This window comes from Myotis lucifugus, unplaced genomic scaffold (genome assembly GCF_000147115.1).
Source record: "Myotis lucifugus unplaced genomic scaffold, Myoluc2.0 scaffold_337, whole genome shotgun sequence".
Taxonomy (NCBI): Eukaryota; Metazoa; Chordata; class Mammalia; order Chiroptera; family Vespertilionidae; genus Myotis; species Myotis lucifugus.
Genome location: NW_005871385.1, coordinates 943,931 through 971,556, shown reverse-complemented (window position 1 = coordinate 971,556; position 27,626 = coordinate 943,931). Strand labels below are relative to the sequence as shown.

The window sequence follows — 27,626 nt, the reverse complement described above, 5'->3', positions numbered from 1 at the left end:
TAGTCTTACCATCTTAGCTTAGGCCACTGCCTATTTCTCTAACTGGGGTTCCTCAAATTAGCACTGTTGGCATTTGGGACCAGAAGGTCCTTTGTTGTGGGGGTCTGTCCTGCACATTGTAGGATGGGTAGCAGCATCCCTGGGCTCATCCTAGATGCCAGTAGCACTGCATGCCCACCCCCCACCCCCATTGTGACTGCATTGTCTATTGGGAGACAAAAGCAGCCCCAGGTGAGAGCTACTGCTCTCATTTATCTCATCTTGCCCACCAAGCTCCTTCCTGCCTCCAGGCCTGCTGTTCTCTCTGCCAAAAAAATGCTCTTACTTTCACTCTCTACCAGCTGGCTCCTTCTCATTCTTGCAATGCCAGCCCCTGTGGCACCTCCTTAGAGAGCCCCCTGAATACCTTATCTAAAAGGCAGGACACCTACCCTTTTTTAAGTTTATTAATTGGACTTTTAAAGTTAATAATTATTTTATTTTGTTTACTTTTTCAGGTCTGTCTCTACCATGACAATAAAAGTATTATTAGGGCAGGAACTATGTCTTGGCCTCTATCCTACCCTCAAAGCCCAACACGGTGCCAAGCTAAATAAATATTTGTCAACCGGATAAATGAATGAATGCATGGACATGCAATCAAAAGTATGTCTTATATCCCAAGCATTGGCCACACCCTTAAAAAATGACAAAGCCACAACATGAAAAATTCACTTGGAAGAATTAGAATGTCATCTAGACAACCCGTATGTCAATATCCTGCTCAGTAACCAAATGCTCCCTGATCCATAATGCAAAGTAGAGCACTTGGATAAGGAGAAAATTGGGCATAACAGTAAGAAGAGCTCATCTTCTCTCTGCTGAGAAAAAAAATACAGTGGGGTCCTATGAAAAGTTAAAATGTTCCTTATATGTCCTGACCGATGTGGCTCAGCTGGTTGGGCGTTGTGACATGTACCAGAAAGGTTGCTGGTTCGATTTCCAGTCAGGGCACATGCCCGGGTTTTGAGCTTGATCCCTGGTGGGGGGCGTGCAGGAGGCAGCCAATTGCTTTCACATGGGTGTTTTTCTCCCACTCCCTTCCCCTCTCTCTAAAAGCCAACTAAAAACTCTTTAAAATATTTTTTCCTTATATTTGAACCTAATTTGTGTCTCTGGGTGTCTGGGTGTGCATGTGTATCAGAAGTTGGACAAAAAAGACATAGAGGACTGAGAATTTTTTTTTAAGAATCTTAATTTATAGTCTGTGGAGACCATGACCACCTTTCTTCCCTTCCCTCCTTAATGTTGTGCTGAATGTCTCAGGCGGGATGGCTTCCACACCAAGGGCCGGGCTGTCTCATCTCCCTTTCATGGTAAAATAAAAGTCGCAGACACAAGATCCACAGACTGAACAGAACTGGCCAGAAATCTGGGGGAACTTGATAGTAGATATAAGACTAGAACCTAACTTACATTGCTGGTCTTTTCCAGGCTTCAGACTAAAGAAGGCCATAATTTTAAATTCTTGTGTTCTTGAGCAAATTCTTAAAAGCCACTTTAAAAAATCTCTGTTAAGTATCCAGCAAGGGATGTTGGGGAGGGGTGACAGTGATAAAAATGGACAAGCCCTGGGCCTTGGGACAGGAAGCCTGCTGGCCAGAGCAGAACCATGTCGGCCAAGCTGCGCGGGAAGACGTGCAGATTGCCTGTATATATTGAGCCTTTTAATTTAAAAGCAAAAGCAGTGTTGTGTCCTGAGAGCAGGCACTCCCCTTCAGATGGCCTACCGGCTGCAGAAACAGAAACCTCCGCCTGCCAGCCTGCCCTTAACGTCAAACGCAACAATGTGATGCTTGTTGTTGCCCCTGAAGGCAGCTGTGAGCAAATGTGGGGTATAGAGTTTTCTCTCCTAGAGTGAGTGTTTGGGGACATCAATGTGATGTTTCTTGGAATCGGGGACTAAAAGATGGACAGTCCATAGTCAATCACAATGCAGAGGTACAGTAATGCTGGGTCCCTTCACACACAGATGCTCCCTCCAAAGTAAGTGCACAAGTCACTCAGAAGTGAACGATTCAGTGGGATACCCTGATAGGAGGGTTGGCTTCTTCTACTGTTTCAAGCTGCCGATAGTGTGTTTTTTTTCTTAATGAACTGCAACGTCTTGCTTAAAAGTCATAAAGGCAGATTTAAAGTTGCTTGCATTAGAACTCAGGGAGGACAGAGATAGAAGCACAGGTGATCCTATATGGAGGCTGAGGTTTGGAGGGAAGATCTGCACAGAAGGGTGGATGGTAATAATACATGATTACACGTGCTTTTAAATATAATGGGATTTAAAAAATTTTATTACACTTTACATTGAACACTTTTTTGTATTAGTTTTAGGTGTACAGCACAGCCGATAGACATTCATATGGATTACAAAGTGTTCCCTCCAATGGTAATTCAAGTGTCCCCCTAGCACCATCGATATTACAATATTGTTCATTATATTCCCTATGCTTCACCTACAACCTGTGACTATTTTATAATTACCAATTAATACTTCTTATTTGATCTCTTTTTTTTTACCATGTCCCCCAACACCCTATCCCTCTGCCTCCTGCCCTACCTCCTGGCTTCCATCAGTGTGGAAATTGGTCAGATTATTGGCACACCCGCAGTTGGGCTGTTGGTACCAAAGGTGGGCAGCCTCCACACCCAAGGCAGCCTATAGTAGTCATCAAAACCTAAATCTCCCAGGAAAGGCCTACTGTGAGCAGGCCCAGAATGGAAGAAGTAGTAGAGGGAGGGGCGAGAGGCCTGGAATGACAACTTTTGGTTGGATAGATGAGAGAAAGAAACCCAGATGGTGGTGGTGAACATTTCCCAAGCCAGTCTATCTCTCCAGGTGGTTGGCAAACACTGATCAATTCTGATGGACAAAATTAGGAAATCATATAGCTGGAGGCTTAACCATCTCCCTGACAATACTCTCTTAATGACCATCTTAATTGGGCATTGACATCTGTTTGTTTTAGAAGGGTTGGGGGTGGGGTGGACAATTTCTTCACATACAAAATAGAGAAAACTCAGGTCTCTGTCATTGGTATTTTACCTGAGTTTACACTATTCTTCAAGTGAACTGATGACCTGCCTCCTGCTTTCTTCTATCACCTCGTTACAAAACCAAAATAAAACATCTCTTCCTCAAACTTCTCTAGTTCTAACAACAGCAGAAACTTTCAGGTCGTTCCTCAGGTTGGAAACTTGCAGGTCAGCCTTCAGTGTGGTCTGTACTGCCATTTCATCGTGTCACTAATCCCCAACCCACCGTCATGGTACCTCACTGCCTAGACCAGGGGTGGGCAAACTTTTTGACTCGAGGGCCACAATGGGTTCTTAAACTGGACCGGAGGGCCGGAACAAAAGCATGGATGGAGTGTTTGTGTGAATTAATATAAATTCAAAGTAAACATCATTACATAAAAGGGCACGGTCTTTTTTTTTTTTAGTTTTATTCATTTCAAACGGGCCGTAGTTTGCCCACGGCTGGTCTAGAACTATGATGTCCAACATGGTAGCCATTAGCCACATGAGCTTATTTAAAATGAACTAATTTTAAAATTAAAAATTCATTACTCAGACACACTGACCACATTTCAAATAATTGAGAACCACATGCAGCTTGTAACCACTATATGAGGGCGGATTATGGAACATCTCCTTCATTGCAGAAAGTTCCAGGGGACAGTGCTGGCCTAGAACGCAAAGTCAAACTCCTCAAACCAAGGCTCGCTGTCATTCAGAGGCAGCCCAGACTTCCAAAATTGCCTCTACTGTCCCCAAATGCTGACACTGACCTGTGTCTAGGCCACGCCTTCCTGTCCCTCTATCAAATCAGGTGCATCCTTGATTCCTTGCCTGTGCAGAATTCCCTGTCACTGAGACAAATGAGTAGATAATTCAATGCAGTCACCTAAGGAATGAGAGTTGTCTGACAAAAAACAATGAGACCTCTATGAAATTTTTATTCCAGCAAAATGCTCTGCTAACAAACAAGTCCACGAAAAAGAATTTTCCCCAGAAGATTGTCATGAGCTCTAGGTTCATTAGAACTTGCTAGAGGATCGAGTGAAATGCCATTTGTCTTGGTACTTAAAACCAATGTGAGTCATTATTTGACTTTTTCACATGGGCCCATATTTTTTCTCTTAAGTAAATTGTATAGTCATAGGAAGCAGGGACCAGATCTTACATGCATTTCTTTTTTTTTTTTTAAAGACTACCTTTTTCTTGATTTTAGAGAAAGAGATGAAGGGAGAGGGAAAGAGTGAAACATTGATCAGCTGCCTCCTGCATGCCTCCTACTGGGGATCAAGCCCATAACCCAGGCATGTGTCCTGATTGAGAATCTGGGAATTGAATCCGGGACCTCTTAGTGCATGGGAGGACGCTCGACCAACTAAGCCCCACCAGGCTGGGCTTACAGCATTTCTTTTGCATGTCCCTCTTCTATCTCATGTCTCTATCCAAATAGTGGGGAGATTGCAAACTGGCCCCTGCCTGAGGGCCAGAGTACATTTTTGAAAAATTTTGAATCACTTTCCAACCTTTAAAAATGGGAAGATTTCATATCAGAATCCACATTTTTGGCTTCCTGAGAAATCTGGCAATCCCGAGTGAACACTCATGTGTAGCTCTATTAGCTGGAGCTGAGTGCCACCTGCCCCCTTTACAGGCGTATATTTTCCTGTTTGCCACTTTCCTCCTGGTTAATCCACTCCCTTACTACCTGCCTGGCCCTGTAGGCTTTTGTGTTTACAACTCTTAGGAAAGACACTCAATAAAAGAACCGAGAATGGAAATAACTACCCTCTGTAAACACAGCTAGGCAGCCTTTAATGTCTGTCTTAATGGACAGCATGTTTGTTTTAAGCAGCTAAAATAAAAATTATCATTTTAGCCATTACCTGGAGACATTAACTTCACCTACTGACTTCAGCTATTCTTCCTGATAATGGATGAGAAACGTGGACACCTGGAAGAACAAGCAGCAGCCAGCCTTAGGAATCACATGCAAACATTTGAGACTCAGAGTGCATGACATTGTTCCAGGAACACTGAGTTCCCTAGAAACACGTGGAAACCATAGCACTCATGATGCTGAGTACTGCTGGCAGCTGCCCAATAAATCTGGGGATTGATTCAGAAAGCCTAAGACTGCTCATTAACTCTAACCCACACCGATTTCTCCTCTTTCGGACTTTTTGTCATAGACTCCTGTGTTCTAAAATTGTTTTCATGTCTTCCCTTCTCCATCGACTGTAAGTTCCTTATAAACTCCTTTGATATCCTTCTCAATGCTGAGCATAGTCAATGAGGTCAGTAGGGGACAGTTCTTAACCTGGGGCCTATAGATCGGCTTCAGTCACAGGCAAAAACCTGATTGGGTCATCAAAGCTTCTTATTAAAAAGGTGCAAACCCCATAGTCAGGACTGGGGGACAATTTTAACTTTAAGGTATTTGTAAAAGGGACAACAGTTAATAAAATGGTTGGTGGCCTTGATGACACTCATCTAGTCCATTAGTTCTCATTCCCATTTTTTGTCACAGCTTTTATGCTTTTATTACGGTCATGGGTGAAAAATGTTAAGCTACATAGGGTCAACTCATGCATCCTGCTGGTAGAGGGTAAGTCAATAGGGAGCAAATCGCCCTAGCTGGTTTGGCTCAGTGGAGAGAGCATTGGCCTGTGGACTGAAAGGTCCTGGGTTTGATTCTGGTCAAGGGCACATACCCAGGTTGCAGGCTCGACCCCCAGTAGGGGGCATGCAGGAAGCAGCTGATCAATGATTCTCTTTCATCATTGATGTTTCTATCTCTCTCTTCCTCTCCCTTCCTCTCTGAAATCAATAAAAAATATTTTAAAAAATAGGGAGCAAAGCCGCCATTCTTTGGGAACATTAGTCCAATCAGGTATAGCACACTAATCATAATATCTAACCCATATTTCTCTACCTTGTCTGAAAGGATGCCATAAGGTTCTTCCAGGCACCTTTAAATCAAGATTCATAAAACCTGAGCATTCTCCTTATCAGCAATTAATTTAATGACTTGCTCATAATAGCAAATGTAGTTCATTTGACATAAACTATATCTTTATGAAGTTCTGCAGGTTTGTGGAAGACGTGTTTCTTTTCTGAATGTACATAAACTACATGTTTACTAATTCTTGCTCAATTTATGTTGAGGAGCAATCTCACATCTGGTTTCCAGAATGTACCTTTTCCTCATTCAGAAAATAGGGTTGATATTTGCTTATCTCCTGTCTTTGGACAATTTTTCCTTTCTTCTGATTTCTCAAAGCTCACACTCAGTGGTTTCCCTATTCTAGCTTCAAGTTCTTTCATCTAGGAAATGGCTCACCTGGGCCTAGGGACAAACATATTTGCTATAGTTAATGTGACTCTATTATCCCCTCTTCTACCCTCACATGAACACCACCAGTTTCAGGATCTTTTTGCTTAACTGAGAAGAGTTAAACTGAATAATTCAGCTGGGCTTTTACCAGCCAGTAAAGGAACACTTTCTCTACATGATCCCTTCTTGCTGTGCATATCAGCACCATGTTTATTGAGGACTCAAGTCCTAGGCACTGTGTTGTATTTTTTAAAAATATATTTTTATTGATTTCAGAGAGGAAGGGAGAGGGAGACAGAGATAGAAACATCAATGATGAGAGAGAATCATTGATCCTGCATGCACCCTACTGGGGATCAAGCCCACAACTTGGGTATGTGCCCTGACCAGGAATCGAACTGTGACCTCCTGGTTCATAGGTCCATGCTCAACCACAGAGCCACACCAGCTGTGCTGTGCTATCTTTTTGGTGCTTTTCTTATACAGAGACTGCATACCTTCTCCTCCATTGTTTATATTCCTTTTAAAATTAGAAACCATCAAAAGCATCCCTATGCCATCACACATTAAAAAAAAAATCATTGGGTTCTTTGGTCTTCTTAAATTTCCTGCATCTTCTCTTACTTATTGGAATTACTTGCTCTCTTAGGGTCTGGTTTTTAGTTTCATAACCTTCCCAACATTGCCAAGTCAAATATCCTTTAGAGACACTCATCATAGAATCATACCTCTAGTATGATTAAAAACTTACTTTACTAAATTCTCGGGCAGGGTATGCTTAGCAAACTCTAGGATGGCACGGCCACATTCTATTACTTTTGCATCACTAAAGAGCTCCCGAAAGTCAGAATCAGTCAAGAATCGTAGTGCATTTGATGCTGAGACAACTGCCTGAAACTGATGGGAAGCAATGACAGGCTGGCCATTGGCCTCCACTGTGTTGGTCTCATGCTTGACTGAGTTTACAAGAAGTCTTGAGTAAAGGAGATAGGATCTGGTTTTCCAACGGTGTCTAAAAATAAATAGTGTATTGTTGGCTTAGGCCAGAGGCACACATTTTATAACACATATTATGACGTCTGAGTGCTTGGATCTTCACCCTACTCTTCCCCAAGCATAACATCGCTTAGGATGGCAACCTCCCTGTTTATATTTCTAGGTTTGGCTGAGCAGAAAAGTCAGAAGACAAGATATACCAGGAAAAAGGGCATATTTTCCTACATGAAAATGGAACAGGAAACACAACCGGTTCCTGTTAGTTTCATGACCTGAACATATGGACAGATCAAATGGCTCGTGTAGTTTATGACAAAACTTCTCGCTAGCTATCCGTTACAGAGTGAAATGTAAAAGGGAAAGTTAAGATATAATAACCCTTCGATACATAAGCTTCCTACTCCCAAGGGGAAAGGAGGACAAGGACTTTTAAAAAGCTAAAATGCACAGTCAATTTAAAATCAGGAGTAGTGGTGCTTGGGGACATAGACTACCCAGTGATGTTTCTGGATATTAGCTTGGTTGCTAGGAGCCAAGGGTTAGCAAAGTGAAAGAGTAGTAAGGTCATGTACCCTGGGAAGTCTGGAAGGAGATTTTGTGGCATGAGCTGCAAACACAAAATCTGAGAGGCTTGGAAAGAGGTGGGAGAGAATTTCATCTTTAAAAATATTTTTTCAAATACAGAGGTAGAAAATGTTGAACATTTTGATGGAAAGTAGTGAGTCAATTAAAGGATTCACCCGAACACAGAACACTGTGCACCCATAAGGGCCTTCTTCTTAGGAATAAGAAGGGTCTTCAAAGGACTACCTTCTGTCAGTGTTCTATTTCATAGTCACTGGTGGGCAGAAAAATGGCCCACAAAAATGTTCGTGTCCTAACCCTTGGGACTTTGAATATGTTATGTAACATGGCAACAAGGAGTCACGGGTGCAGAAGAAATTAAGGTCGATAATCACCTGACTTTAAAATAAAGGGATGATCCCAGATTAGCCAGGAGGGCTCAGTGTAATCACAAGGGCTCTTTAAAGTGTGAGGGTAATACAGCCTGGGAAAGACCAGCCTTCGCTGGCTTTGAAGTTGGAAGTGAGTCATGACACAGGGAATGCAGGCCGCCTAGAAAAGCTGGAAGAGACAAGAACAGGGGTTCAGCCCCTAGGGCCCCCAGAAAGGAAAGCAGCCCCGAAGTCAGACTCCGACAGAACTGGGAGAGAATACATTTGTGCTCTCTAAGCCACCAAGTGTATGGCACTTGTTATAGCAGCAATAAGAAGCGAAGGAAGTAACTTACATACAAGAACCTGTTAACGATATTAACATTCTTTCTGAACTGAGGCAAGAAAATCAAACACTCGCTCACCTTTTTATAGGTCTTTTCTTCGTTTTGTTTGCCAGGTGCTGCATCTCCACTGTCCCCAGCCGACGACATCTGCAAGAGAAAAGAGTCCCTATTTGAATTTACAGCTGTACTCTCAGATACAATATGCCAATAATATTGCTAACTGAGAGGATCTATTTTGGTTAAGTACATTTTTGTTGTTTATTGCTGCTATCTCCAAGAAAGGAAGAGATTTCTCAGAATACTAAAAAAAGAAAAAGGAAGAAAAATCAGTGGTCCCCAATCTTTCCAAAATAAATCTTTACTTCTAAATCATTTTAGTGGCATACTTTACTCCATAGGAAAGATGCTATGGAAGTCCAACCCATAAAGTTTCTTTCTACAAAGCCTTTAAATTTTTTTCCTTCTGGTTATAGATGCTTCCCGTACAAATATCTGGAAAGTACCAAAAAGTAAGAATCAGAAGACAAAATGACTCAATTCTACTACCCTTAGGCAACTGCACCATTATGGCATATTTGCTGCCACCTCTTGTTCCATTCATTTGCATACTGAATATATTATAATACCATCTTACCCAGCATTTTTCACTGAACATTTATGTGATAAGCATTTTCCCATTTGATTATAAAAATCTCATTGTAAGAATAATTTTTTTTCTAGTTGCAAAATATCACTGTGCAAACACAATTGTGTGTTATTAAAGGATAGCTGATGCGGTCCAAGGATTTTGCCTGTGCAAATAATTATTTTATGTTTCTGTCTTTGTTCAACTTCAATGTTTTCTTAGACTAGATTTCTAGAAATACTAGGCCATTAAAAAACTGAAAGTTCTTGCTCAGCTGGTGTGGCTCAGTGGTTGAGAGTCAACCTATGAACTAGGAGGTTGTGGACTAGATCCCCTGTGGGGGGGCATGTAGGAGGCTGATCAACGGTTCTCTCTTATCATTAATGTTTCTCTCTCTCTCTCTCTCTCTCTCTTTCTTCTTATCTGAAATCAATAATAATATATATTTTTAAATTGAAAATTCTTACTACATAATGCTAAATTTATTTCTAAGAAGATATACCCATTTATGCTGGTAGCAGTGAGTGGGAACTGGTTTCATTACATGTTTAGTAATCACTATTATCATTTTAATTACCTTTTCTAATTTGACAGGTTAAGAAAGCATCTCCTAATTTTAATCTGCATCTTTAAAATTGTTAAAGAAGGTTAACATTGTTTGCATATCTTTTTTCTTTTTTTAGCTCTTTGCATTTCTTCCTTTGAGTTTTCTATTGTTTTGTCCATTTATCTAGTAAGGGTATTAGTGTTTTAATTGTTGATTTTTATTTCCTTGTTGATTTTTATGTGTTAAGAGTATTAATCTGTTTGCAAGCACATCATTAATATTTTACATGCTGCTGTCTTTAAATTTGTTTTATAATTATGACAGAGAAGTTTTACATTTTTCATACTCAAAACTATTAACTATCTTTTTGGTATCTTCCAATGCTTTTAAATATATCTTTTTTTTCCCTTTGGGAGATATCAGATGTTTAAACATGTATTTGTCTCCTGAAGAATTTAAACTTCCCAAATAGGAATTTGAATCTGTTTTCTTCACTAATGTACTTCAAACTTTACCTGGCACCTAGTAGGTGCTTAATAAATTTGTATAGAATAAGTGAATAAATCAATCGATAAGGAAGACAAGAAGATGCCATTAGATCAATGTAGGCACACATGATTCCATTGGCCTGAGTGTTTTGTACTTGGGAGGAGAGCTGACCCCTTGAGAGAAGGTGATGACATTACTGAGGAGTCAGACACCATCAATCACATTGTGCGCAGGACACCTTGAAAGATGCCAGTGTATGGCCTCATTAGGACTAAATGGCAATATTAACCCCTTATAATGTTCTCCATAAATGAAAAAGACTTTTTAGGCTACAGTTATGTCAGTAGGAATAATCTCCATGTAGGATTTAAACCATTTTTTAAAATGTAAACTGTTACTGAATGTGCCACATTTTCATTTTCTGGCATAACTACTCTCAACCTATCTGCAAATTAATTTGGAATTAAATTAAGTTTCAAAAAAATATGAGAAGGGCTCCTTGATTATTTTAATCAAATATGATTATTCATTATTTTTCAATCATTTACAAATTTTAAAGGTAATATTTGTGTTTATCGTTAAGAAAAGCAAAACATGTATTTTACTTGAAAAAATATAAAGGAGAAAACAAAACTATCACCTTTAATCCAACTACCCAGAAATAATAATTGTTAATATTTGGTTATTTCACCATTTGATCTTTTCCAAATGTGTGTTGTTTTTTTTTAACAAAACTGGAATCATATATTATATACAATTTTGTATTTGCCCTTTTCACTTACCATTGTATCACTAAATATTAATTAGAAATAATTTCAAATGTCTGAATAACAATATTATAAAATGTTATCATATTTCAATATTTATTAATAGACATTTGGGATGCATCCTATATTTCTATTAAAAATTAAACTGTACTCTGTTTTTATACCAACAGCATGTCTACTTAGAGCGGCCACAGATTCCCAGAACAATGACTGCTGGGTAAAATACCATATCTACTTTATATCTCTACCAGCATCAGGTATTTTCATTTAAAATCAAACAAAACACTGCCAATTTAACTTTGGGCAAAAATATCCATCTTATTTTGCATTTATATGATTAATTGTAAGGATGAACATTTTTGATCATATTCATTTCTTTCTTTATATTTTGCGAGTGAATTGCCTATACAAATCTTTAGCTCATTTCTATATGAGGGTGTATTTGTGTTTCCAATTTAGTTTGTGGTAATGATAATAAAGAAGGGTAGGATTTTTCTCTAACCTTCAACTATTTAATAGGACGCTTCCTTGAAGAATGCAATTTCAGAATAGACTGTGGAATCTTAGAGGGAAGGCAGGGGTGGGTGGGAAGAGATCAACGGAAGAACCTTTATTCATATATGCATAACCCATGGACACAGACAATAGTGTGGTGAAGGCCTGGGATGGGAAGGGGGAGGCAAAGGGGGGTGGACTGGAGGCGGGGGGCGCCGCTAGAAAGGGTCAGTAGGGAAAAGGGGACATAGGTAATACTTTCAACAATAAAGATGAAAAAAAAAGAATGCCATTTCAGTAACTTCACTGCTAAGACTTTGCAGCTTTTAAAACCAAAAAAATTCAAGAGGAACTCTTGAAAAAACAACCATAATGAAGAGCTGACTAATTGGCATGAATGGAGGACAGATGATGAGAAGGTCTGTTTTATTCTTTTGTAAATCACCCTGACTGGACAGTAGGGAAGCAGAGGAGAGAAGTAGTTCAACTTGTGTTTTTTTAAAAAACAATTTACATTCAGCAGCACAAAACAGATGATAAGAATAAAGGGAGGTCATGAAATGTCACCTGGATTCAAAGGTTTTTTTTTCTGTGGAGTGATGCTTAACGAAGGTCACACAAACCTATGAACCAGGACAACCGTGTTGGAGAGACAAACGAGATGCTTAGGATGTCCCGGTAACTGCAAGTGGCTATTAAAATGGTTACAGTGTTAATCACTCTTTGTTCTTAGACTTGCTATGTTCCTGCACCAGTTAAGTGCATCGCTTATAATTATGGAAGTCAAGGTAAGTATGGATTAAAAACATTGTTTTCAAAAACATTATAATCATATATATCTCTGTGTATACATAAAAGGAAGGAGAAAAATTCATAGAAATACTGGTGATTATCTCCAGATGATGTGATTATGAATGCTTTGGGTTTTCATTTTATAGATGGTATATTTATTTTTTATAAATTGAGTTTATTGGGGTTACATTGGTTCATAAAATTATAGAGCTTAAGGGGTACAATTCTATAATACATCATCTGTATATTGTACTGTGTGTTCACCACCCCAAGTTATGTCTCTTTCCATCACCGTTTATTCCCCCCTTACCCTCTTCCACCTCCCCCCATTGCCATTTCCCTCTGGTAATAAGCATACTGTTGTCTATGAGTTTTATTTTCCTTGCTTAATCCCTCACCTCTTCCATCAGCCCCCTACCCTCTCCCTTCTGACAACTGTCAGTCTGTTCTCTGTCCACATATTCTGCACTGAGCACTGCCACATTTAATAATAAGGAAAATACTAATGCTATTAAAAAATTTAACCACACACAATAGTTAATAGCAGAGACCGCATCTGGGTTCTGCCCCTTTAGGCATACTGATGTTCACAAAATTTCCTGTTGCCATTTGCTTGCTGCTTATTTTAAATTTGATAATGTCGAAGTTAAAGGTCATGAACTAGATATATGGTTTAGAATATTTGTAAATAAGTATAAAATAAAAGAGGTAGGGGCTCTATAACGAGGCAGTTGGAATGAATTAAAAATGGAGACTATATTTCCTTACCTTAGTAAGTGAAATGGCAAGTCATCTGTTGTTGGTGGTGATGGGCAGCTTGTTCATTGTTGAGACTGTTTTCCTTCCCAGGTTCCTGTTAAAATAGAAATCACTGGTCATTACTTTTTTCATATCTCCACCTCACCCCTCCAAAAGGACAACAGGTGGCTACTGGGATACATACAATGCAATAAGAAAAGTTTAAATTAAAGGAAGGAATGTGTGTGAGGGGAAAACAAAGGTGGGGAGAACCAGATGAAGCCAGCTGTTTGAGCTATGCATAGAACGTAAGCCGTGTGACTCAGTACAGTCTCCAGTTTCACGCTGAGATTCCTAGTGGTCACAGCAAATGAGGAAATGATCAGTTACCTAAATGCCCAATGACTGCAAGATAAAGGCAAACCAGTTGCTCAAGTGAACCACAGGTGTGGGAGAACTGAGGCTAGAGCAGAAATTTCTCCAGGGGTCTTTCCATAGGAGACCCTATGTGAAGTGTGAACAAGTTTTCAATATTACCCCTGTGCTACATCAACTGTGATTTTCATGAGTGTTATTTAGATGACACAACCTCCAACAACAGTTCAACAAACATTCCTTGGTATAATAATGTTTTTGTACAGGAGATAACATACTCATGGCAACCGATTTTAAAACACAGAGATGTATAAAGTAAGAATGGTAAAGACCCACTTGTATTTGCCCACTCCGCGATAACCTATATTAACAGTTTGTTGTATATTCCTATCAAAAACTTCCCTATGCTTGTACACACACACACACACACACACACACACACACTTCTTTCTTCTTATTCTTACCAATATGTTTGAATCTTTTTTTCAAATCTATGTGTCTGTCTCATTTTTAAATAACTGTAACATATTCCACAAGATGGATATACCATCATTCAATCAACCACTTCCTCCTGATGAACATTCAGACTGTCTCCAGGTTTGGTACCATAACCAGAGCAGGAACAAACAGCCATATGCAAATATCTTTAAAGTTCTAGTACTTTCATTTCTGTGGGAAAAAGTCCTGGAAGTTGGATCCAACTTGATAAACACATTAACTACCTGAAGGTCCACGGCTACATTCCTCTCCGTAAAAAGGCTGAAGCAATCAGTTCAATGGTGCGGGGAGAGTACCTGCTTATTGACACAGTATTGGCACTGGATGGCTGCCACCTTTAAATGTTTGCCAACCTCAGGGGCAGATCATGGCTTCTCAGTTGTTTTAATTTTCATTCCCTTGTTGCTAACGGGGCTGATCCTTTTCACAGGTTTCCTGGTAGTTTAGGTTTCCAGTGCACGCCCTTCGCATATTTTCTACTGTGCTGTTTATCTTTTTCCCTTTTACAATCAATTTGCACGATGTCCCGGTATATTAAACACCAACTCTGCCATATAAACTGTAAGCTACTGTTAATCTTTTGGCTTTATTTATGTTGTCTTGTCATGTAGACATTTTTAATATTTACATAGTCAAATATGCTAAATTTTCCCATATGGATTGTGGATTTACTATCTTCCTGGGACAGTTCCCCCCAGCCCGATGTCATACATGTATTTTCCTATATTTTCCATTTTAAACATTAGATCTTTACTCCAAATGGAACCTAACCTCATTGTCTCCCAGGTAGGCAACTAATTGCCCCAACATCATTTTTCCTTATAATCTATCTCTTCCTTACTAGAAAGGCATGCCACTTTTAACATATATCACCTTTTCCTAGATACTTCAATCTATTTCTGGACTCTTTACTCTGTCCCAAAGATTTGCTCATTGATTCCTGAGCTAATATCATACTGTAATATGATAGTATACTTTGATAGTAAACTCTTCTGAGTTTAGTAACTTTTCACATTTATATTTTTAGATGGACTTTAAAATCATATTGATTGATCTGACAATCTGTACCCCTTCCAAGATGGGATTCTGACTGGAGTTATATTAAATTTATATACTAATTTATAATTGATCTTTTTGGAATTTTGAGTTTTCTCATTCAAAACTCAAAAGATTATATATATACATATCATATATATATATATATATATATATATATATATATATATATGATATGTATATATATGTATATAAACTTTTACTACCATCTGACTTTTTGGATTTGTCTTATTAAATTCATTCCCAAATATTTTAGTTTGTCACTCTTTTAAATAGGGACTTCTCTATTTTCCTTTTTAACCAGTTATTAACTCAAAGAAAGAAGAATAATTGTGCTCCAGCTATTTTCTTCCCAGTCCTGTTACCAAGCCCACTTACCGGGTATTAAAAGATTTTAACTAGAATCTCAATCACATCACCTGCAATATTTATACAGCTTATTCCTATGTCTTTTCTTATTGCATTCCCTCACCTTCTCAAACAATGCTGAGTAACAGCAATAGTACCAGGCATCTATAACATAATCCTGCAGGAGTCACCATCCAACATGATGCTTTTGTTTGCTTGGTAGCAGAGTAGGTTCTTTCTGCTACATCCTAATTTACCTTCATATTTATTAGGGATGTCTGTTAAATTATATCAAATGCGTTTTCTGCATCAGTTGATATAATAATCATACAATGTTCTTTATTCTGTTGTGTCAATATGTAACACTCAGATTTCATAATGCAAAATCATCCTTGTATTTCTAGAATAAACACTAACTAGGATTTAATTTGCTACCATTTTAAAAAGGGCATTTTCATGATTGAAATTAAATGATTGTTGTATCATCTTCATCAGGCTTTGGTATTAGGAATTAGTGCTTTTCATAAAGTTGGAAGGCTTTCTCTTTTTATATGCACCCAGATTTTTTTTACAGTTAATAATTTATTGGAATTTATAACCTCTCTTTGGATTGAATTTTAGTAATTTACTCATTTTATAGAAAACAATCAATTTTCTTTAAATTTTAAAACTTGTTGTGTTACATAAAGTTGTGCATAACATTTTCTTACTGAATTCTTTTAATCCTTTTGGGATCTAAGTAATGTAATTTCCATTATTTCTGATGTGTTTGTGTGTGTGTGTGTGTGTGTATTATTTATATTTGTATTATATGCATTGTATATACATATTCTTAATGTTGTGTATATAATGTATATATTTTTAATGGAAGTCAGATTTTCTTTATTTGTTTTGTGGCCATTTCCATTAATTTAGCTTTTACTGTCAATATTATCTTCTTTCTTTTGGCTTATTTTGTAAATTTTTAGATGCAATTCTTAGTTTCTTTGTCATTCTTTCAAAAATATAGTACCCAAAGCATTTAAGTTAGAAAGTACGTCTGACTATATTAAATTAACCATCCTATATAATAAAAGCCTAATATGCAAATCAACTGAACGGCGGAACTGGCAGACTGACCGGTTGCTTGACGCGCACTGACCACCAGGGGGCAGACGCTCAACAGAGGAGCTGCCCCCAGCCTGCATGCCCCAGAGGGAGGCGACCTGCAGTGGCGGTGGCAGGGGATAGGGCTGGCCAAGGCAGGTGCCAGCAGGCCCTGCCCCCCCCTCCCCCCATCGCCCTGCAGGTTGCCCCATAGAGGGAGGCAACCTGAAGAGGTGGCAGCGGGGGGCAGGGCCAGCGAGCGGGCGGCACCAGGCCAGCCAAGGCGGGTGTGAGTGGGGAGCCCCCAATCACCCCGTCGGTTGCCCCACAGATCAGCCCTGATTGCCGGCCAGGCCCAGGGACCATATTAGTGCATGAATTTTGTGCACCGGGCCTCTAGTTTCCCTATAAATTTTTATGTGAAATGTTCTGTTTGATCAACGTCCAGATAACCTGTCATTTTGGATTTGATCTCTAATTTGATCAAGAAATCATCTAAAAAAGAGTTTCATAATTTCAAATATTTACAGTTTAATTATTATCCTTTCATTGTTCATTTCTTGTTTTACCACTGGGATCACAAAATAAAATGAATAAAACAATTTTTTCCTCCCCAAATTCATTAAGTTTTTTCCTATGACCATAAAAATAGACTTTTTATAAATGTTCCATTGATATAAGGGGGAAAATGTACATTTTCTATTTATCGGGTACAAAAACAATATTATTACCACTCTATATCATTGTATACTTTGTTAAATTATGGAAGAATACATTAAAATTCTCTAATATATTTATGGTTTTATCCTAAGCTCCTGTATTTCTACTTTTTGGTTTTTGCCTTAAAACTTACATAACTATGCCTAAAATTTACGTAATTAAGGGTAAGCATATAATAGTCTCCTTATGAATTGCACTCTTTATCCTTAGAAGTATCTTTTCTCATTTAATAACTTCGGTCTTGGGTTCCATTTAGTTGATGCTAATATCCTCACTTTTGCTTTCCTTTTATTTGTATATGCTTGGCATATCCATTTCTTTATCATCAACTGTTCAGCTGTCATTTTGCTTTAGCTGTGTTCCTTACAAATACCTTAAAACTGGATTTTTGTTTTATTACTGCCAATCTAAAAGTCTTTGTCATTTTAAAGGGCACTTCAACAAATTCACACCTATTATGATAAGATTGTATTTGGTTTGCTTCTATAATATGTTTACTATTAAATAATGACATTTATTGTTACTGCATTTATTTTTATTCATTCCTTTTTTTTACTGGATTAATCAATTTATAATTCTATTTTCTTCCTAGTAATGAAAAAAATTGTATTCTAAAATACTTGCTCCGTTATCTGTTTTTGAATCATTAAAAAAACTATATTTTCTATATTAAATAAAATGACTGCCATCCCACAACCCAGACATTTTCCCCTCGGCTTACAGCCGTAGACAGGAGGACTCGCCACCCAGATCGCCCTTCCAGGAGGGGAGGGTGCTCACTGCTGAGGACAAGGCCCGCAGACACCTCCAGCTCTCAGCTCCTTCAGGGTCTGCCTCTGCTGAGAGCCACCTCACCCAGGTCGCAGCCTCCCTGGGGCAGCCCACATGCTGTGACTGTATGATGGGGCAGCTCCCCACCAAGCTGGCCCCAGATGTGTGGGTCCCGCACAGAGTTTGCCTTCTCCCTCTGCTTGCCCAGCCATGCTTCCTGCCTCCTCCTTTCACAGGTTTAAGCTCATTAGCCTCCAAACTCTGTGGCTTAAAAAAATGAAAGTTACTTCCTCACAGTTCTGGGGCTGGAAGTCCAAAACCATGTTCCTCCTCAACCTCTGCATAGAATCCTTCTTTGCCTCTTTCTAGCTTCTGTTGGTGGCATTCCTTCGCTTGTGGCGATGTTACTCCTATCTTTGTTTCTGTTGTCACACTAAGTTCTCCTGGTGTGTCTGTCTTCAAATGACTTTCTCCTTTTCGTATAAGGACATCAGTCATATGAGATTAGGACCCACCTTAATGACCTCATCCTAACTTGATTACATCTACAAAGACTATTTCCAAATAAAGTCATGTTTCATAGGTGGGGGATTAGGACTTCAACATATCATTTTGGGGACACAGTCAACTCAAAATATAGGTGCTAACCCCTAATAAACATTTGCACTCAAAAATCTATCCCAGTGCTTGCGTCCAGGGAGCCCAACCCCTGCCATCTATTCGCTCTTCTTGTTCACAAGAGAAAATAATTAAAATATTTTTACTCTCACTGGCTGCTCCTCTCCAAACTTCGAAATAGCTCCTCTGAGTTGACATGACTCTGCTGTTTCAAGAAATCTTAATGAACAATTTATAGTTCACAGTCACATTACCACCATTTGACCATAAGTTTTATAAGGTTCTTTGCTCATCATTGTTTCTTTGGCTCTTCATCTTCCCCTACCCTGACACTTTTGTTCTGAATCAATTTTCATTTGGTTGGAACACTTCTCAATAGTTTTCTTAGAACATGGATGGTCCAGCACATGGGTGGTCCACTCTGAGTCACTCCATGTCCATGTGCAATGTTAGTACAATGTCTTTCTTTTTTTTTCTCATATATAACTAGATCTCTTGGCCAGTACAGGATTCTTAGCTCATAGTCCTTTCCTTGTATCTCTCTATTAATATGGTATTGCTGTCTTTTTGCTTCTTAGCTTACAGATGAGTAGTTTCAAGCTAGTCTGATGTTCCTGCATTGGTAACGTACTGGTTTTCTCTGTCTAGAAACCTATGAAAAAAATTCCCTTTTAACAGTTAAAAAATTCCATAAGGATATATGTCTTTTTTTCCATTAATACTGCCCTGTAAAGGGAAACTGAAAAGAAGTTATTGCATAGAGATCTGATGAGTTGACTTAAGCCACAAATAATATTTAGGCAATCTAGATAGAATTCATAGCCTTCAGGCAGTCTTTCATGAATATTTTTTCTCATAACCAACTTTTGATAAGAGTTGGGTGGGAGAACACTGAGAGTTATAGTCTCTGGCAAGTGCCTGGAATGCAGAAATCCTAGTGGCCAAGTAAGGGCATAACCATAAGACTCAGGTCTCCTTGGGAAATGTATTTCTATGTAACCTAACACGAGACTCCCAGTATGAACTTATTTTCTTAAATTATTTTTAACATTAAAGAGAGCCAACTTACGGTGTCATAAGGTTAGACTGTTGAGACACCAGCTCAGCTAACATTAATATATGCCAAGAAAGGAATTTTTTAAAATGTTTTATTGCTTATCTATTCTTTCTGGTATTTAGTATCTGGATTCTGTTAGCTTCAGAAAGAAATAATGAACAGTATTTCCTAACTTTCTACATTTCTATGCTTTCATTAAATTTGAGGGAAGGGGAGATACTATCATTTATTAAGTAACAACTATGTGTGAGATGCTATCAAATACATGATCTCATTTAATTCTGCAAGTGATCCCTTGACATTGTTCCATTTTAGCTTGTGCTGTTTTGACACTTATAATGGACTGTCCTATAGTATCCATGGGATGTAGACATTTTAAATTTTGCCAAGGCTCTTGCTGTGAGGCTAGTTTGTAGAAGTGAAGCCCTTAGTTGGCAAGTGAACAGAGGGGATCCCCCAGCACCCAGCCTGGCTTTGCTGTTTTCTATACCAATGCTGGGCCATGCACCAAAAACAACTAAATCACCACCTCTGCATGGTGGGTCTTGGGAAATTAGTATTTTCAGCATGCTTCACAGGCGTGGGATCATCTAAGCTACTCTGACCAGTAAAGGCAATAAAGATGTTTTGTCACTTCAAAAGAGGTGTCAGGGTCCAGTGGGGATAACAGATACCATTCTGGGTGTGTTAGAGGGAACTTAATACATGGAATTAGTTATAAAAGTGACGGGTGAGCTGAAAAGCTAAGCAAGAGATGGTGACGCAATGCAGAGGTTAACATCAGCAGGAAGCCACTATCTAGAGGCACACCAAGAGGAGGGGCTGATAAAATAATATTGAATGTCCACTGTAATTGAGAAAGAAAGAAAAAGCTGAAGGTATCTCTTGGGTCCAGAACATCTTGGAGAGGGTTGACTGGCGGAAGTTAAGACTACAGAAGGAGGGGTATGTTTGGAGGCATGGAGAAGACAGTCACTGTTGGAGACACCACCCAAGACAGAGAGAGTGGGGACAACACCTGGATTCTCCCTCACCCCCTCTACCCCATGGCTTCCTTCTGACACAGGAGCCTGAGAAATGCATCCTATAAGGGGTGACTGCCCTGCGATACAGAACAGAAGAAGAGTAAGGAATGGCTCTGAGGACCAACAGGCCAACGATGAGCCGTAGAATGAGATATAAGACGGTAATGAAAGTGGAAAAGCAGATATGAGCTAAATGATATACATGAGAAACATGAGTCTCAAAGGAAATGTGGATTGGGAGGTAGGTTAGGAGCTGGTGCAAACATTTTTATTTTTGTGACTGGGGATTTTCAGAGAGCTTAAATAGATCACTACAGAGTAGCGAGGGTCTACTGTAGCCTCTTCATTAAGTGTAGGGGTGAGGCTCTGCCTTGGGATAATCTGCCTGGGGCAGGGGTGGGCAAACTTTTTGACTCGAGGGCCACAATGGGTTCTTAAACTGGACGGAGGGCCGGAACAAAAGCATGGATGGAGTGTTTGTGTGAACTAATATAAATTCAAAGTAAACATCATTACATAAAAGGGTACGGTCTTTTTTTTTTTAGTTTTATTCATTTCAAAAGGGCCGGATCCGGCCCGCGGGCCGTAGTTTGCCCACGGCTGGCCTGGGGTCAAGTTGGAGGTGGCAAGGTTGAGATCTGAGCATAGTCTGACTCTTTCCCCGTACCACACACTCTCTCCTAGTTATCTGACAAAAAACTGAAAGACTGTCTAATAAATATTGCAGTGCATTTTTTTTTCCAATTTGTAAATGCAATCGAAAGGTTAGCCAACCATACTAATTCACATAACTATTTCCTGCAAAACGTGTTCTACATCAGTGAGTCTCAACCTAGGGGGCATTTCTGAATTTACAAGATGGTAGGGGGAGATTTTAAAAACTCAACAGTTACCAAAACTTTTAGATATATTGTACCTGGGGGCCATATTTGAGTTGCTCAGCAGCAACCCTTTTAACCTCGAATTCCTTGCCAGCTAGTGCCATAGAAGTTAGTACTTTTAATTTGCCACAGATGAGTCTGCTCCTCATGCAAGGCCAAATGAGAGGGCAATGGCTAATTACCTAATTGCCCAAGTGAGTAGGCCAACCTGTAGATGCAAGAGCTGAGGGACACTAGCCATGAGTCCTTGCTGGTCTTCCCATAAAAACAAACACTTCATTAAACACTGATGAAGCAGAGCAACCAGCACTCCCGGGAAGAACACTGGAACGGGCCTCTGAAGGTTTGGGCTTTATGTCCATCTCTGCTACCAACTCTGTGACCTTGGCCTCTCACCCACTTCTCTCCTACCACGAATTTTGCTGACTCCATTAGGCAGTGCTTCTGGTTTGGTGCCATTGCCAAGTTTCTTGGGTAGAGTCTCACCTCAGATCCTCCTTGAAATGAGGAGGAGACTCATTAATTATCTGATCATTGTGAGTGCAACTTGCCCTCCGGGAATTGATCGTCCACAAGATAGCCATATTCAAATGTTCATGCCATTCAGGCTACACATGGCAACGTTTCCTAGAACATTTCCCAATAAAGAAAGCAATTAAGCAATTAAAAAATGATTTGGCCTTGGTCAGAGCTGAATGTGAATCAAATATGGCTAAATTATGCTCTCCTGAGTTCATTTTCATTATCTGCCAGCAAATTCATTCACTCTTTCATTCATTCAACAAACACGTATTGGGAAGATGGCGGCATAGGTAAACACGGGAGACTGCTGCCGCAAACAACCACTTCAAAAATAAACTAAAAGACGGAACGGAACGGACATCAACCAGAACCACAGGAAGGCTGGCTGAGGAGAGACTCTTCAACTAGAAGGAAAAACAACAGCATTACGAGGCTCAGAAGAGGCGCAGTGTGGAAAATTTAAAGGTACGGTGGTGCGCGCGCAAAGCGGGCTGGTGGCTGAGGGCGCGGTTGTCGTTTTCAAACAGGAGGGAGTCTCAGACTCTGGGCTACAGATCCGAGTGAGTCTCTAGGGACCCAGACTCAAACGGGAGAAGCGGGACTGTCTGGCTACGGTCCCTCCGAGGTTTGCAGCAGTTGCTGGGACAGAGAGGCGGAGCCCCTGGGGACGGACTGAGAGCAGCCATAGCTGCTCCCTCCACCCGCCCTGTTGAGCCCGCCCCGCCCAAGCCCTGCGCACAGCCATTTGCTGGATCGCCTCAGGCAAAGGCTAGATTAGCACCTCCCCAGAGGACTGAAGTTTTCCCACAGCTGATTCTCACAGCCAGTCGGCCTGGTGGTCAAATCCCTCTAGTATTAACTACAACAATTAAGGCTTAACTAGAACAAGACTGTGCACAAAGACCACAAGGGGGTGCACCAAGAAAGCATAAAAGATGCGGAGACAAAAAAACATGACAGAAATGGAGGATATGGAGTTAAAAATCGCAATTTTGAGGGCTTGCAATAAACTTGAGCAGAGCCTCATGAAAACTAATGAGACCCTCGATGCTACGATAAAGAAATTAGAAAGTAAGCATACACGGACTGAAATAAAGAATATTATACCCAATAGCAGACCAGAGGAGCACAAGAATCAAACCAAAGATTTGAAAGCAAAAAACACCCAACTGGAAAAGCAAAATGAAAAAAGAATCCGAAAATACGAAGATAGTGTAAGGAGCCTCTGGGACAGCTTCAAGCGCACTAATATCAGAATTATTGGGGTGCCAGAAGATGAGAGACAGCAAGATATTGAAAACCTATTTGAAGAAATAATGGCAGAAAACTTCCCCCACCTGGTGAAAGAAATGGACTTACAGGTCCAAGAAGCGCAGAGAACCCCAAAAAAAGGAATCCAAAGAGGACCACACCAAGACACATCATAATTAAAATGCCAAGAGCAAAAGACAAAGAGAGAATCTTAAAAGCAGCAAGAGAAAGAGACTCAATTACCTACAAGGGAATACCCATACGACTGTCAGCTGATTTCTCAACAGAAACTTTGCAGGCCAGAAGGGAATGGCAAGAAATATTCAAAGTGCTGAATACCAAGAACCTACAACCAAGAGTACTTTATCCAGCAAAGCTATCATTCAGAATTGAAGGTCAGATAAAGAGCTTCACAGATAAGGAAAAGCTAAAGGAGTTCATCACCACTAAACCAGTATTATACGAAATGCTGAACGGTATCCTTTAAGAAGAGGAAGAAGAAAAAGGTAAAGATACAAATTGTGAACAACAAACATGCATCTATCAAGTGAATCTAAGAATCAAGTGAATAAATAATCTGATGTACAGAATGAACTGGTGATTATAATGAATCAGGGACATAGAAAGGGAATGGACTGACTATTCTTGGGGGGGAAAGGGGAATGGGAGATGCGGGAAGAGACTGGACAAAAATCGTGCACCTATGGATGAGGACAGTGGGTGGGGAGTGAGGGCGGAGGGTGGGGCGGGAACTGGAAGGAGGGGAGTTATGGGGGGGGGAAAGAGGAACAAATGTAATCTGAACAATAAAGATTTAATTTAAAAAAAACCAAAAAACAAAACTCTTTCATTCATTCAACAAACACGTATTGAGCATTGCATGTCAGGCAAAGGTCCTGGAGCCAAAAAGGCAAAACAGATCCTAGTCTTCAAAGAAGTCACATCAAAGGGATTAAGAAGTATGAATGGGTAGTTACAGAATAGTCACAGGATATAAAGTACAGCCTAGGGAATATAGTCAATAATATTGTTATTTTTAATTAAATGCACGGGGGTGACATTAGTTAATAAAATTATATAGGTTTCATTTGTGTACAGTTCTATAATACGTCATCTATATATTGTATTGTGTTCATCACCCCAGGCAATAATATTGTAATAACTATGGATGGTGCCAAGTGGGTACTGGAAATACTGGGGAGAACATTTTGTAAATGACTGTCTAGCCACGGTGCTGTACACCTGAAACTAACACAAAATAACACTGAATATAAACTGTTATTGAAAATAAAAAGTCACGTCAACAGGGGACAGATGTGGAGACAGCTACAATACAACCTGACATGTGTTTTACTCTGGGTTCTTGGAGGAGAAACTGCCCAAGTCAGCCAGTGGGAGTCATGGAAAACTTTACTTATGAGGGACACTGGGCAGGACTTTCCCAGGAAACCAGGTTGAGATGAGAGGATGAGGGCCACTGCCTGGCTGCTTGCTGAAAGAGACCCAGTGCATGCAGGAGTCTTGCACATGTTCATGGTGTGCTCTGAGATCATGGCTCTTGCCCTGTAAGGATTTACCCAGAGGCAGCCCAAGGTTTAGGATGCTACTTAAGAGATTACACACTCTGGATTGCACATTCCATCTATGATCATAAGTCCCTGTCCCATCCTCTGCCTAAATAAAAACACGTTTGTGAAAATGTACATGGATTCGTGAAAACCTGGAAAGCCATTCTTAGGAAAGCGGCAGCCTTGTGAACAGTTTGCCGGGGAGTAAGGATTTTGCAGTCCTCCCAGGGTCCGGCACAGAACAGCAGGAAAAATCTAAGGCTTGAAAACGGGATGGCTTATTTTCCAAGGCTGAAATAGAAGCAGCAAAAATAAACCAAAGGGAAGACATCCTTGACGTAGTTTCCAAAGTAAAATGCCTATATTTTTCAGACCAGAAAACATTTCCGTTGTGTTAAAAAAGCATAGGCTTAGATTTATTTCCTTAAAATACCTGCAGAGACTCTCTATGAAATGCAGAAAATCCTCACGTTAAGTATTTGCTCGGCGGAGGACACCTATACACACATATGTTCAGACACATGGTCAGTTACACATTTGTTTGCTCAGAAGCTATAAAAAGAGAACTACGGTGCTCTTGTAGTCAGCGTAAAGCTCCTCTATTCTTACTGATGAAATTAATTTACAAATGTTTCATTTCATGTATCTAATATCTATATAACCAAGCTACTGCCCAAACCAATTCCAAATGATGGCACCTGCTAGCTGTGAATCAAAACAAATTGCGGAGCTCTTATATTCTCTTATAAAGCACATTCATCAACCTGCAGAATGTTTCTCCCAGAGTGAATAAACAGAATAGCTATAAACGGCAATGGCAAAGGGCACAGCATGAAATGAACTACTTGTAATTCATTTTCCCAACAAACGTTGTGCTGAAAGAATTCCTAAGTCTTTTCAAACCAAGCCTTCCCTGCAAACATCAGACAGAAGAAAGCAGCCGTGTAAACAACTAGGAGGGACACGCTGCGTTCAGTCCAGTGTAACTCACCGCCTTTCCTGAAAACACCATTATCGCGTAATCTTCTCCTGCCCTGATTTTCATGTTAAATGGACAAAGTCAATTAAAAATGGAATTCCCATTTGACCCAGTAATCTCACTTCTAGGAATGTATCCCAAGAAATCAGAAACACCAATCAGAAAGGATATGTGCACCCCTATGTTCATAGCAGCACAATTTACAATAGCTAAGATTTGGAAACAGCCTAAGTGCCCATCAGCAGACGAGTGGATTAGAAAACTGTGGTACATCTACACAATGGAATACTACGCTGTGGTAAAAAAAGAAGGAACTCTTACCATTTGCAACAGCATGGGTGGACCTGGAGAGAATTATGCTAAGCCAGTCAGACAAAGATAAGTATCACATGATCTCACTCATTTGTGGAATTTAATGAACAACATAAACTGATGAACAAAAATAGAACCAGAGATAAAGAAGCATCGAACAGACTGTACCACCTATGAAGGAAGGCGGGGGGAGAGGAGGTAAGAGATCAACCAAAGGACTTGAATGCATGCATATGAGCAAAACCAATGGACACAGATAGTAGGGGGGTGAGGGCTTGTGCTTGGGGGCAGGGGTGGCGGGGGAGAGGTCAATGGGGGAAAAAGGAGACTCATGTAATACTTTAAACAATAAAAAATTTAAATTAAAAACAATGCACAAAGTCATAGCATGTGTTGGAGTGTATTTGGTGGTGGTGTTGGAAAGTGGTGGAAGAAAGCTGAGTCAGCAGAGAAAACACACACATGGTCGTGAGACATGGCCTTCCATTGGGCATGTGGGAGAGAATCCATGAAGACTTAATAAACACAATTACTTTTTCATCCCTTCCCAGGGACATCGAGGATACTCACTAAGATCTCACAAAGTGGAACTCTGCCTCTATTTAATGCTTAATATTTTTTCTTCCCCAGATTTTGCCAGACATTTGACATCATGTAGCCTTCACAATATGATATTTTTACTACACTGTAAAATTTTTTATTTTTTTCAATTTACCAGATTATGCTCTCTGTCCACATTATATTGCTCAGCTATTTTCCTCTTTTTTTCCTGCCAAGAGTACACGCCTCAGGAACTATTCAATTATCACAATAATAGTTATGTAAACCATACACAAATTAAAGCCAGTCAATGACTGGTAGAACAATGTTTAGACTCAGATGTAAATAACCAAAATCTATTAGGTTTTGCTCCTGGTGCTTAAAAGAGAAGTCAGGAGACAGGCACAGGGAATAATGGGAAAGTCTTTAACAGGATTAGGAGTTAATACCTTTTGCTTGGCTTTGCCTCTAACAAGTATTCACTTATCATAGTCAGAGGGCTTACACGGAATGTTCTAAAAAATTCAAAACAAATTTTAAAAGTTTTAAAAAAACTAAGGCCAAGAGATCATAAGTCAGTGATTAATCACTGTTATTAAGTTACCCAAGTGTTTAATATGTGCTTGGCTCTGTACAGATTTGAGAAATACCCAGCAGAGAGCTGCTTTCCACAAACCAGCAATTTAATGGGAGAATCAGGACTCAAAGGGGTCGTTCAGAGGAGAGGGCAGTGACGGAGGTCTAGAGCAAGGAGGCCTACGGGGTGGGTGAGATGTCAGGGTGAAAGGAGGACCAGGAGGGTAGGAGGAAGTGACTGGTGTGACTGGGAAAGGCACACCTGGTGGGAGAGGAAGAGTATTCTCACTCAATATGGGAAATCAAGTTGGAGACAGTGATCAG

The 27,626-nt window shown here is 39.8% G+C and overlaps 1 protein-coding gene across 5 annotated transcripts in view; it reads right to left on the bottom strand.

Annotated features, from left to right (window-relative positions):
- Nucleotides 1-27,626, bottom strand: part of PIP5K1B (phosphatidylinositol-4-phosphate 5-kinase type 1 beta) — a 201,609-nt gene that overhangs the window by 157,767 nt on the left and 16,216 nt on the right. For all 5 annotated transcript variants that reach the window (XM_023764577.1, XM_023764578.1, XM_014466422.2 and 2 more), the window contains exons 2-3: nucleotides 13,150-13,234; nucleotides 8,745-8,813 (exon numbers count right to left, since the gene is read on the bottom strand). In XM_023764577.1, the coding sequence (XP_023620345.1) occupies nucleotides 8,745-8,813 (69 nt within the window). In that variant the 5' untranslated portion in view covers nucleotides 13,150-13,234. The remainder of the gene's footprint in view (nucleotides 1-8,744; nucleotides 8,814-13,149; nucleotides 13,235-27,626) is intronic.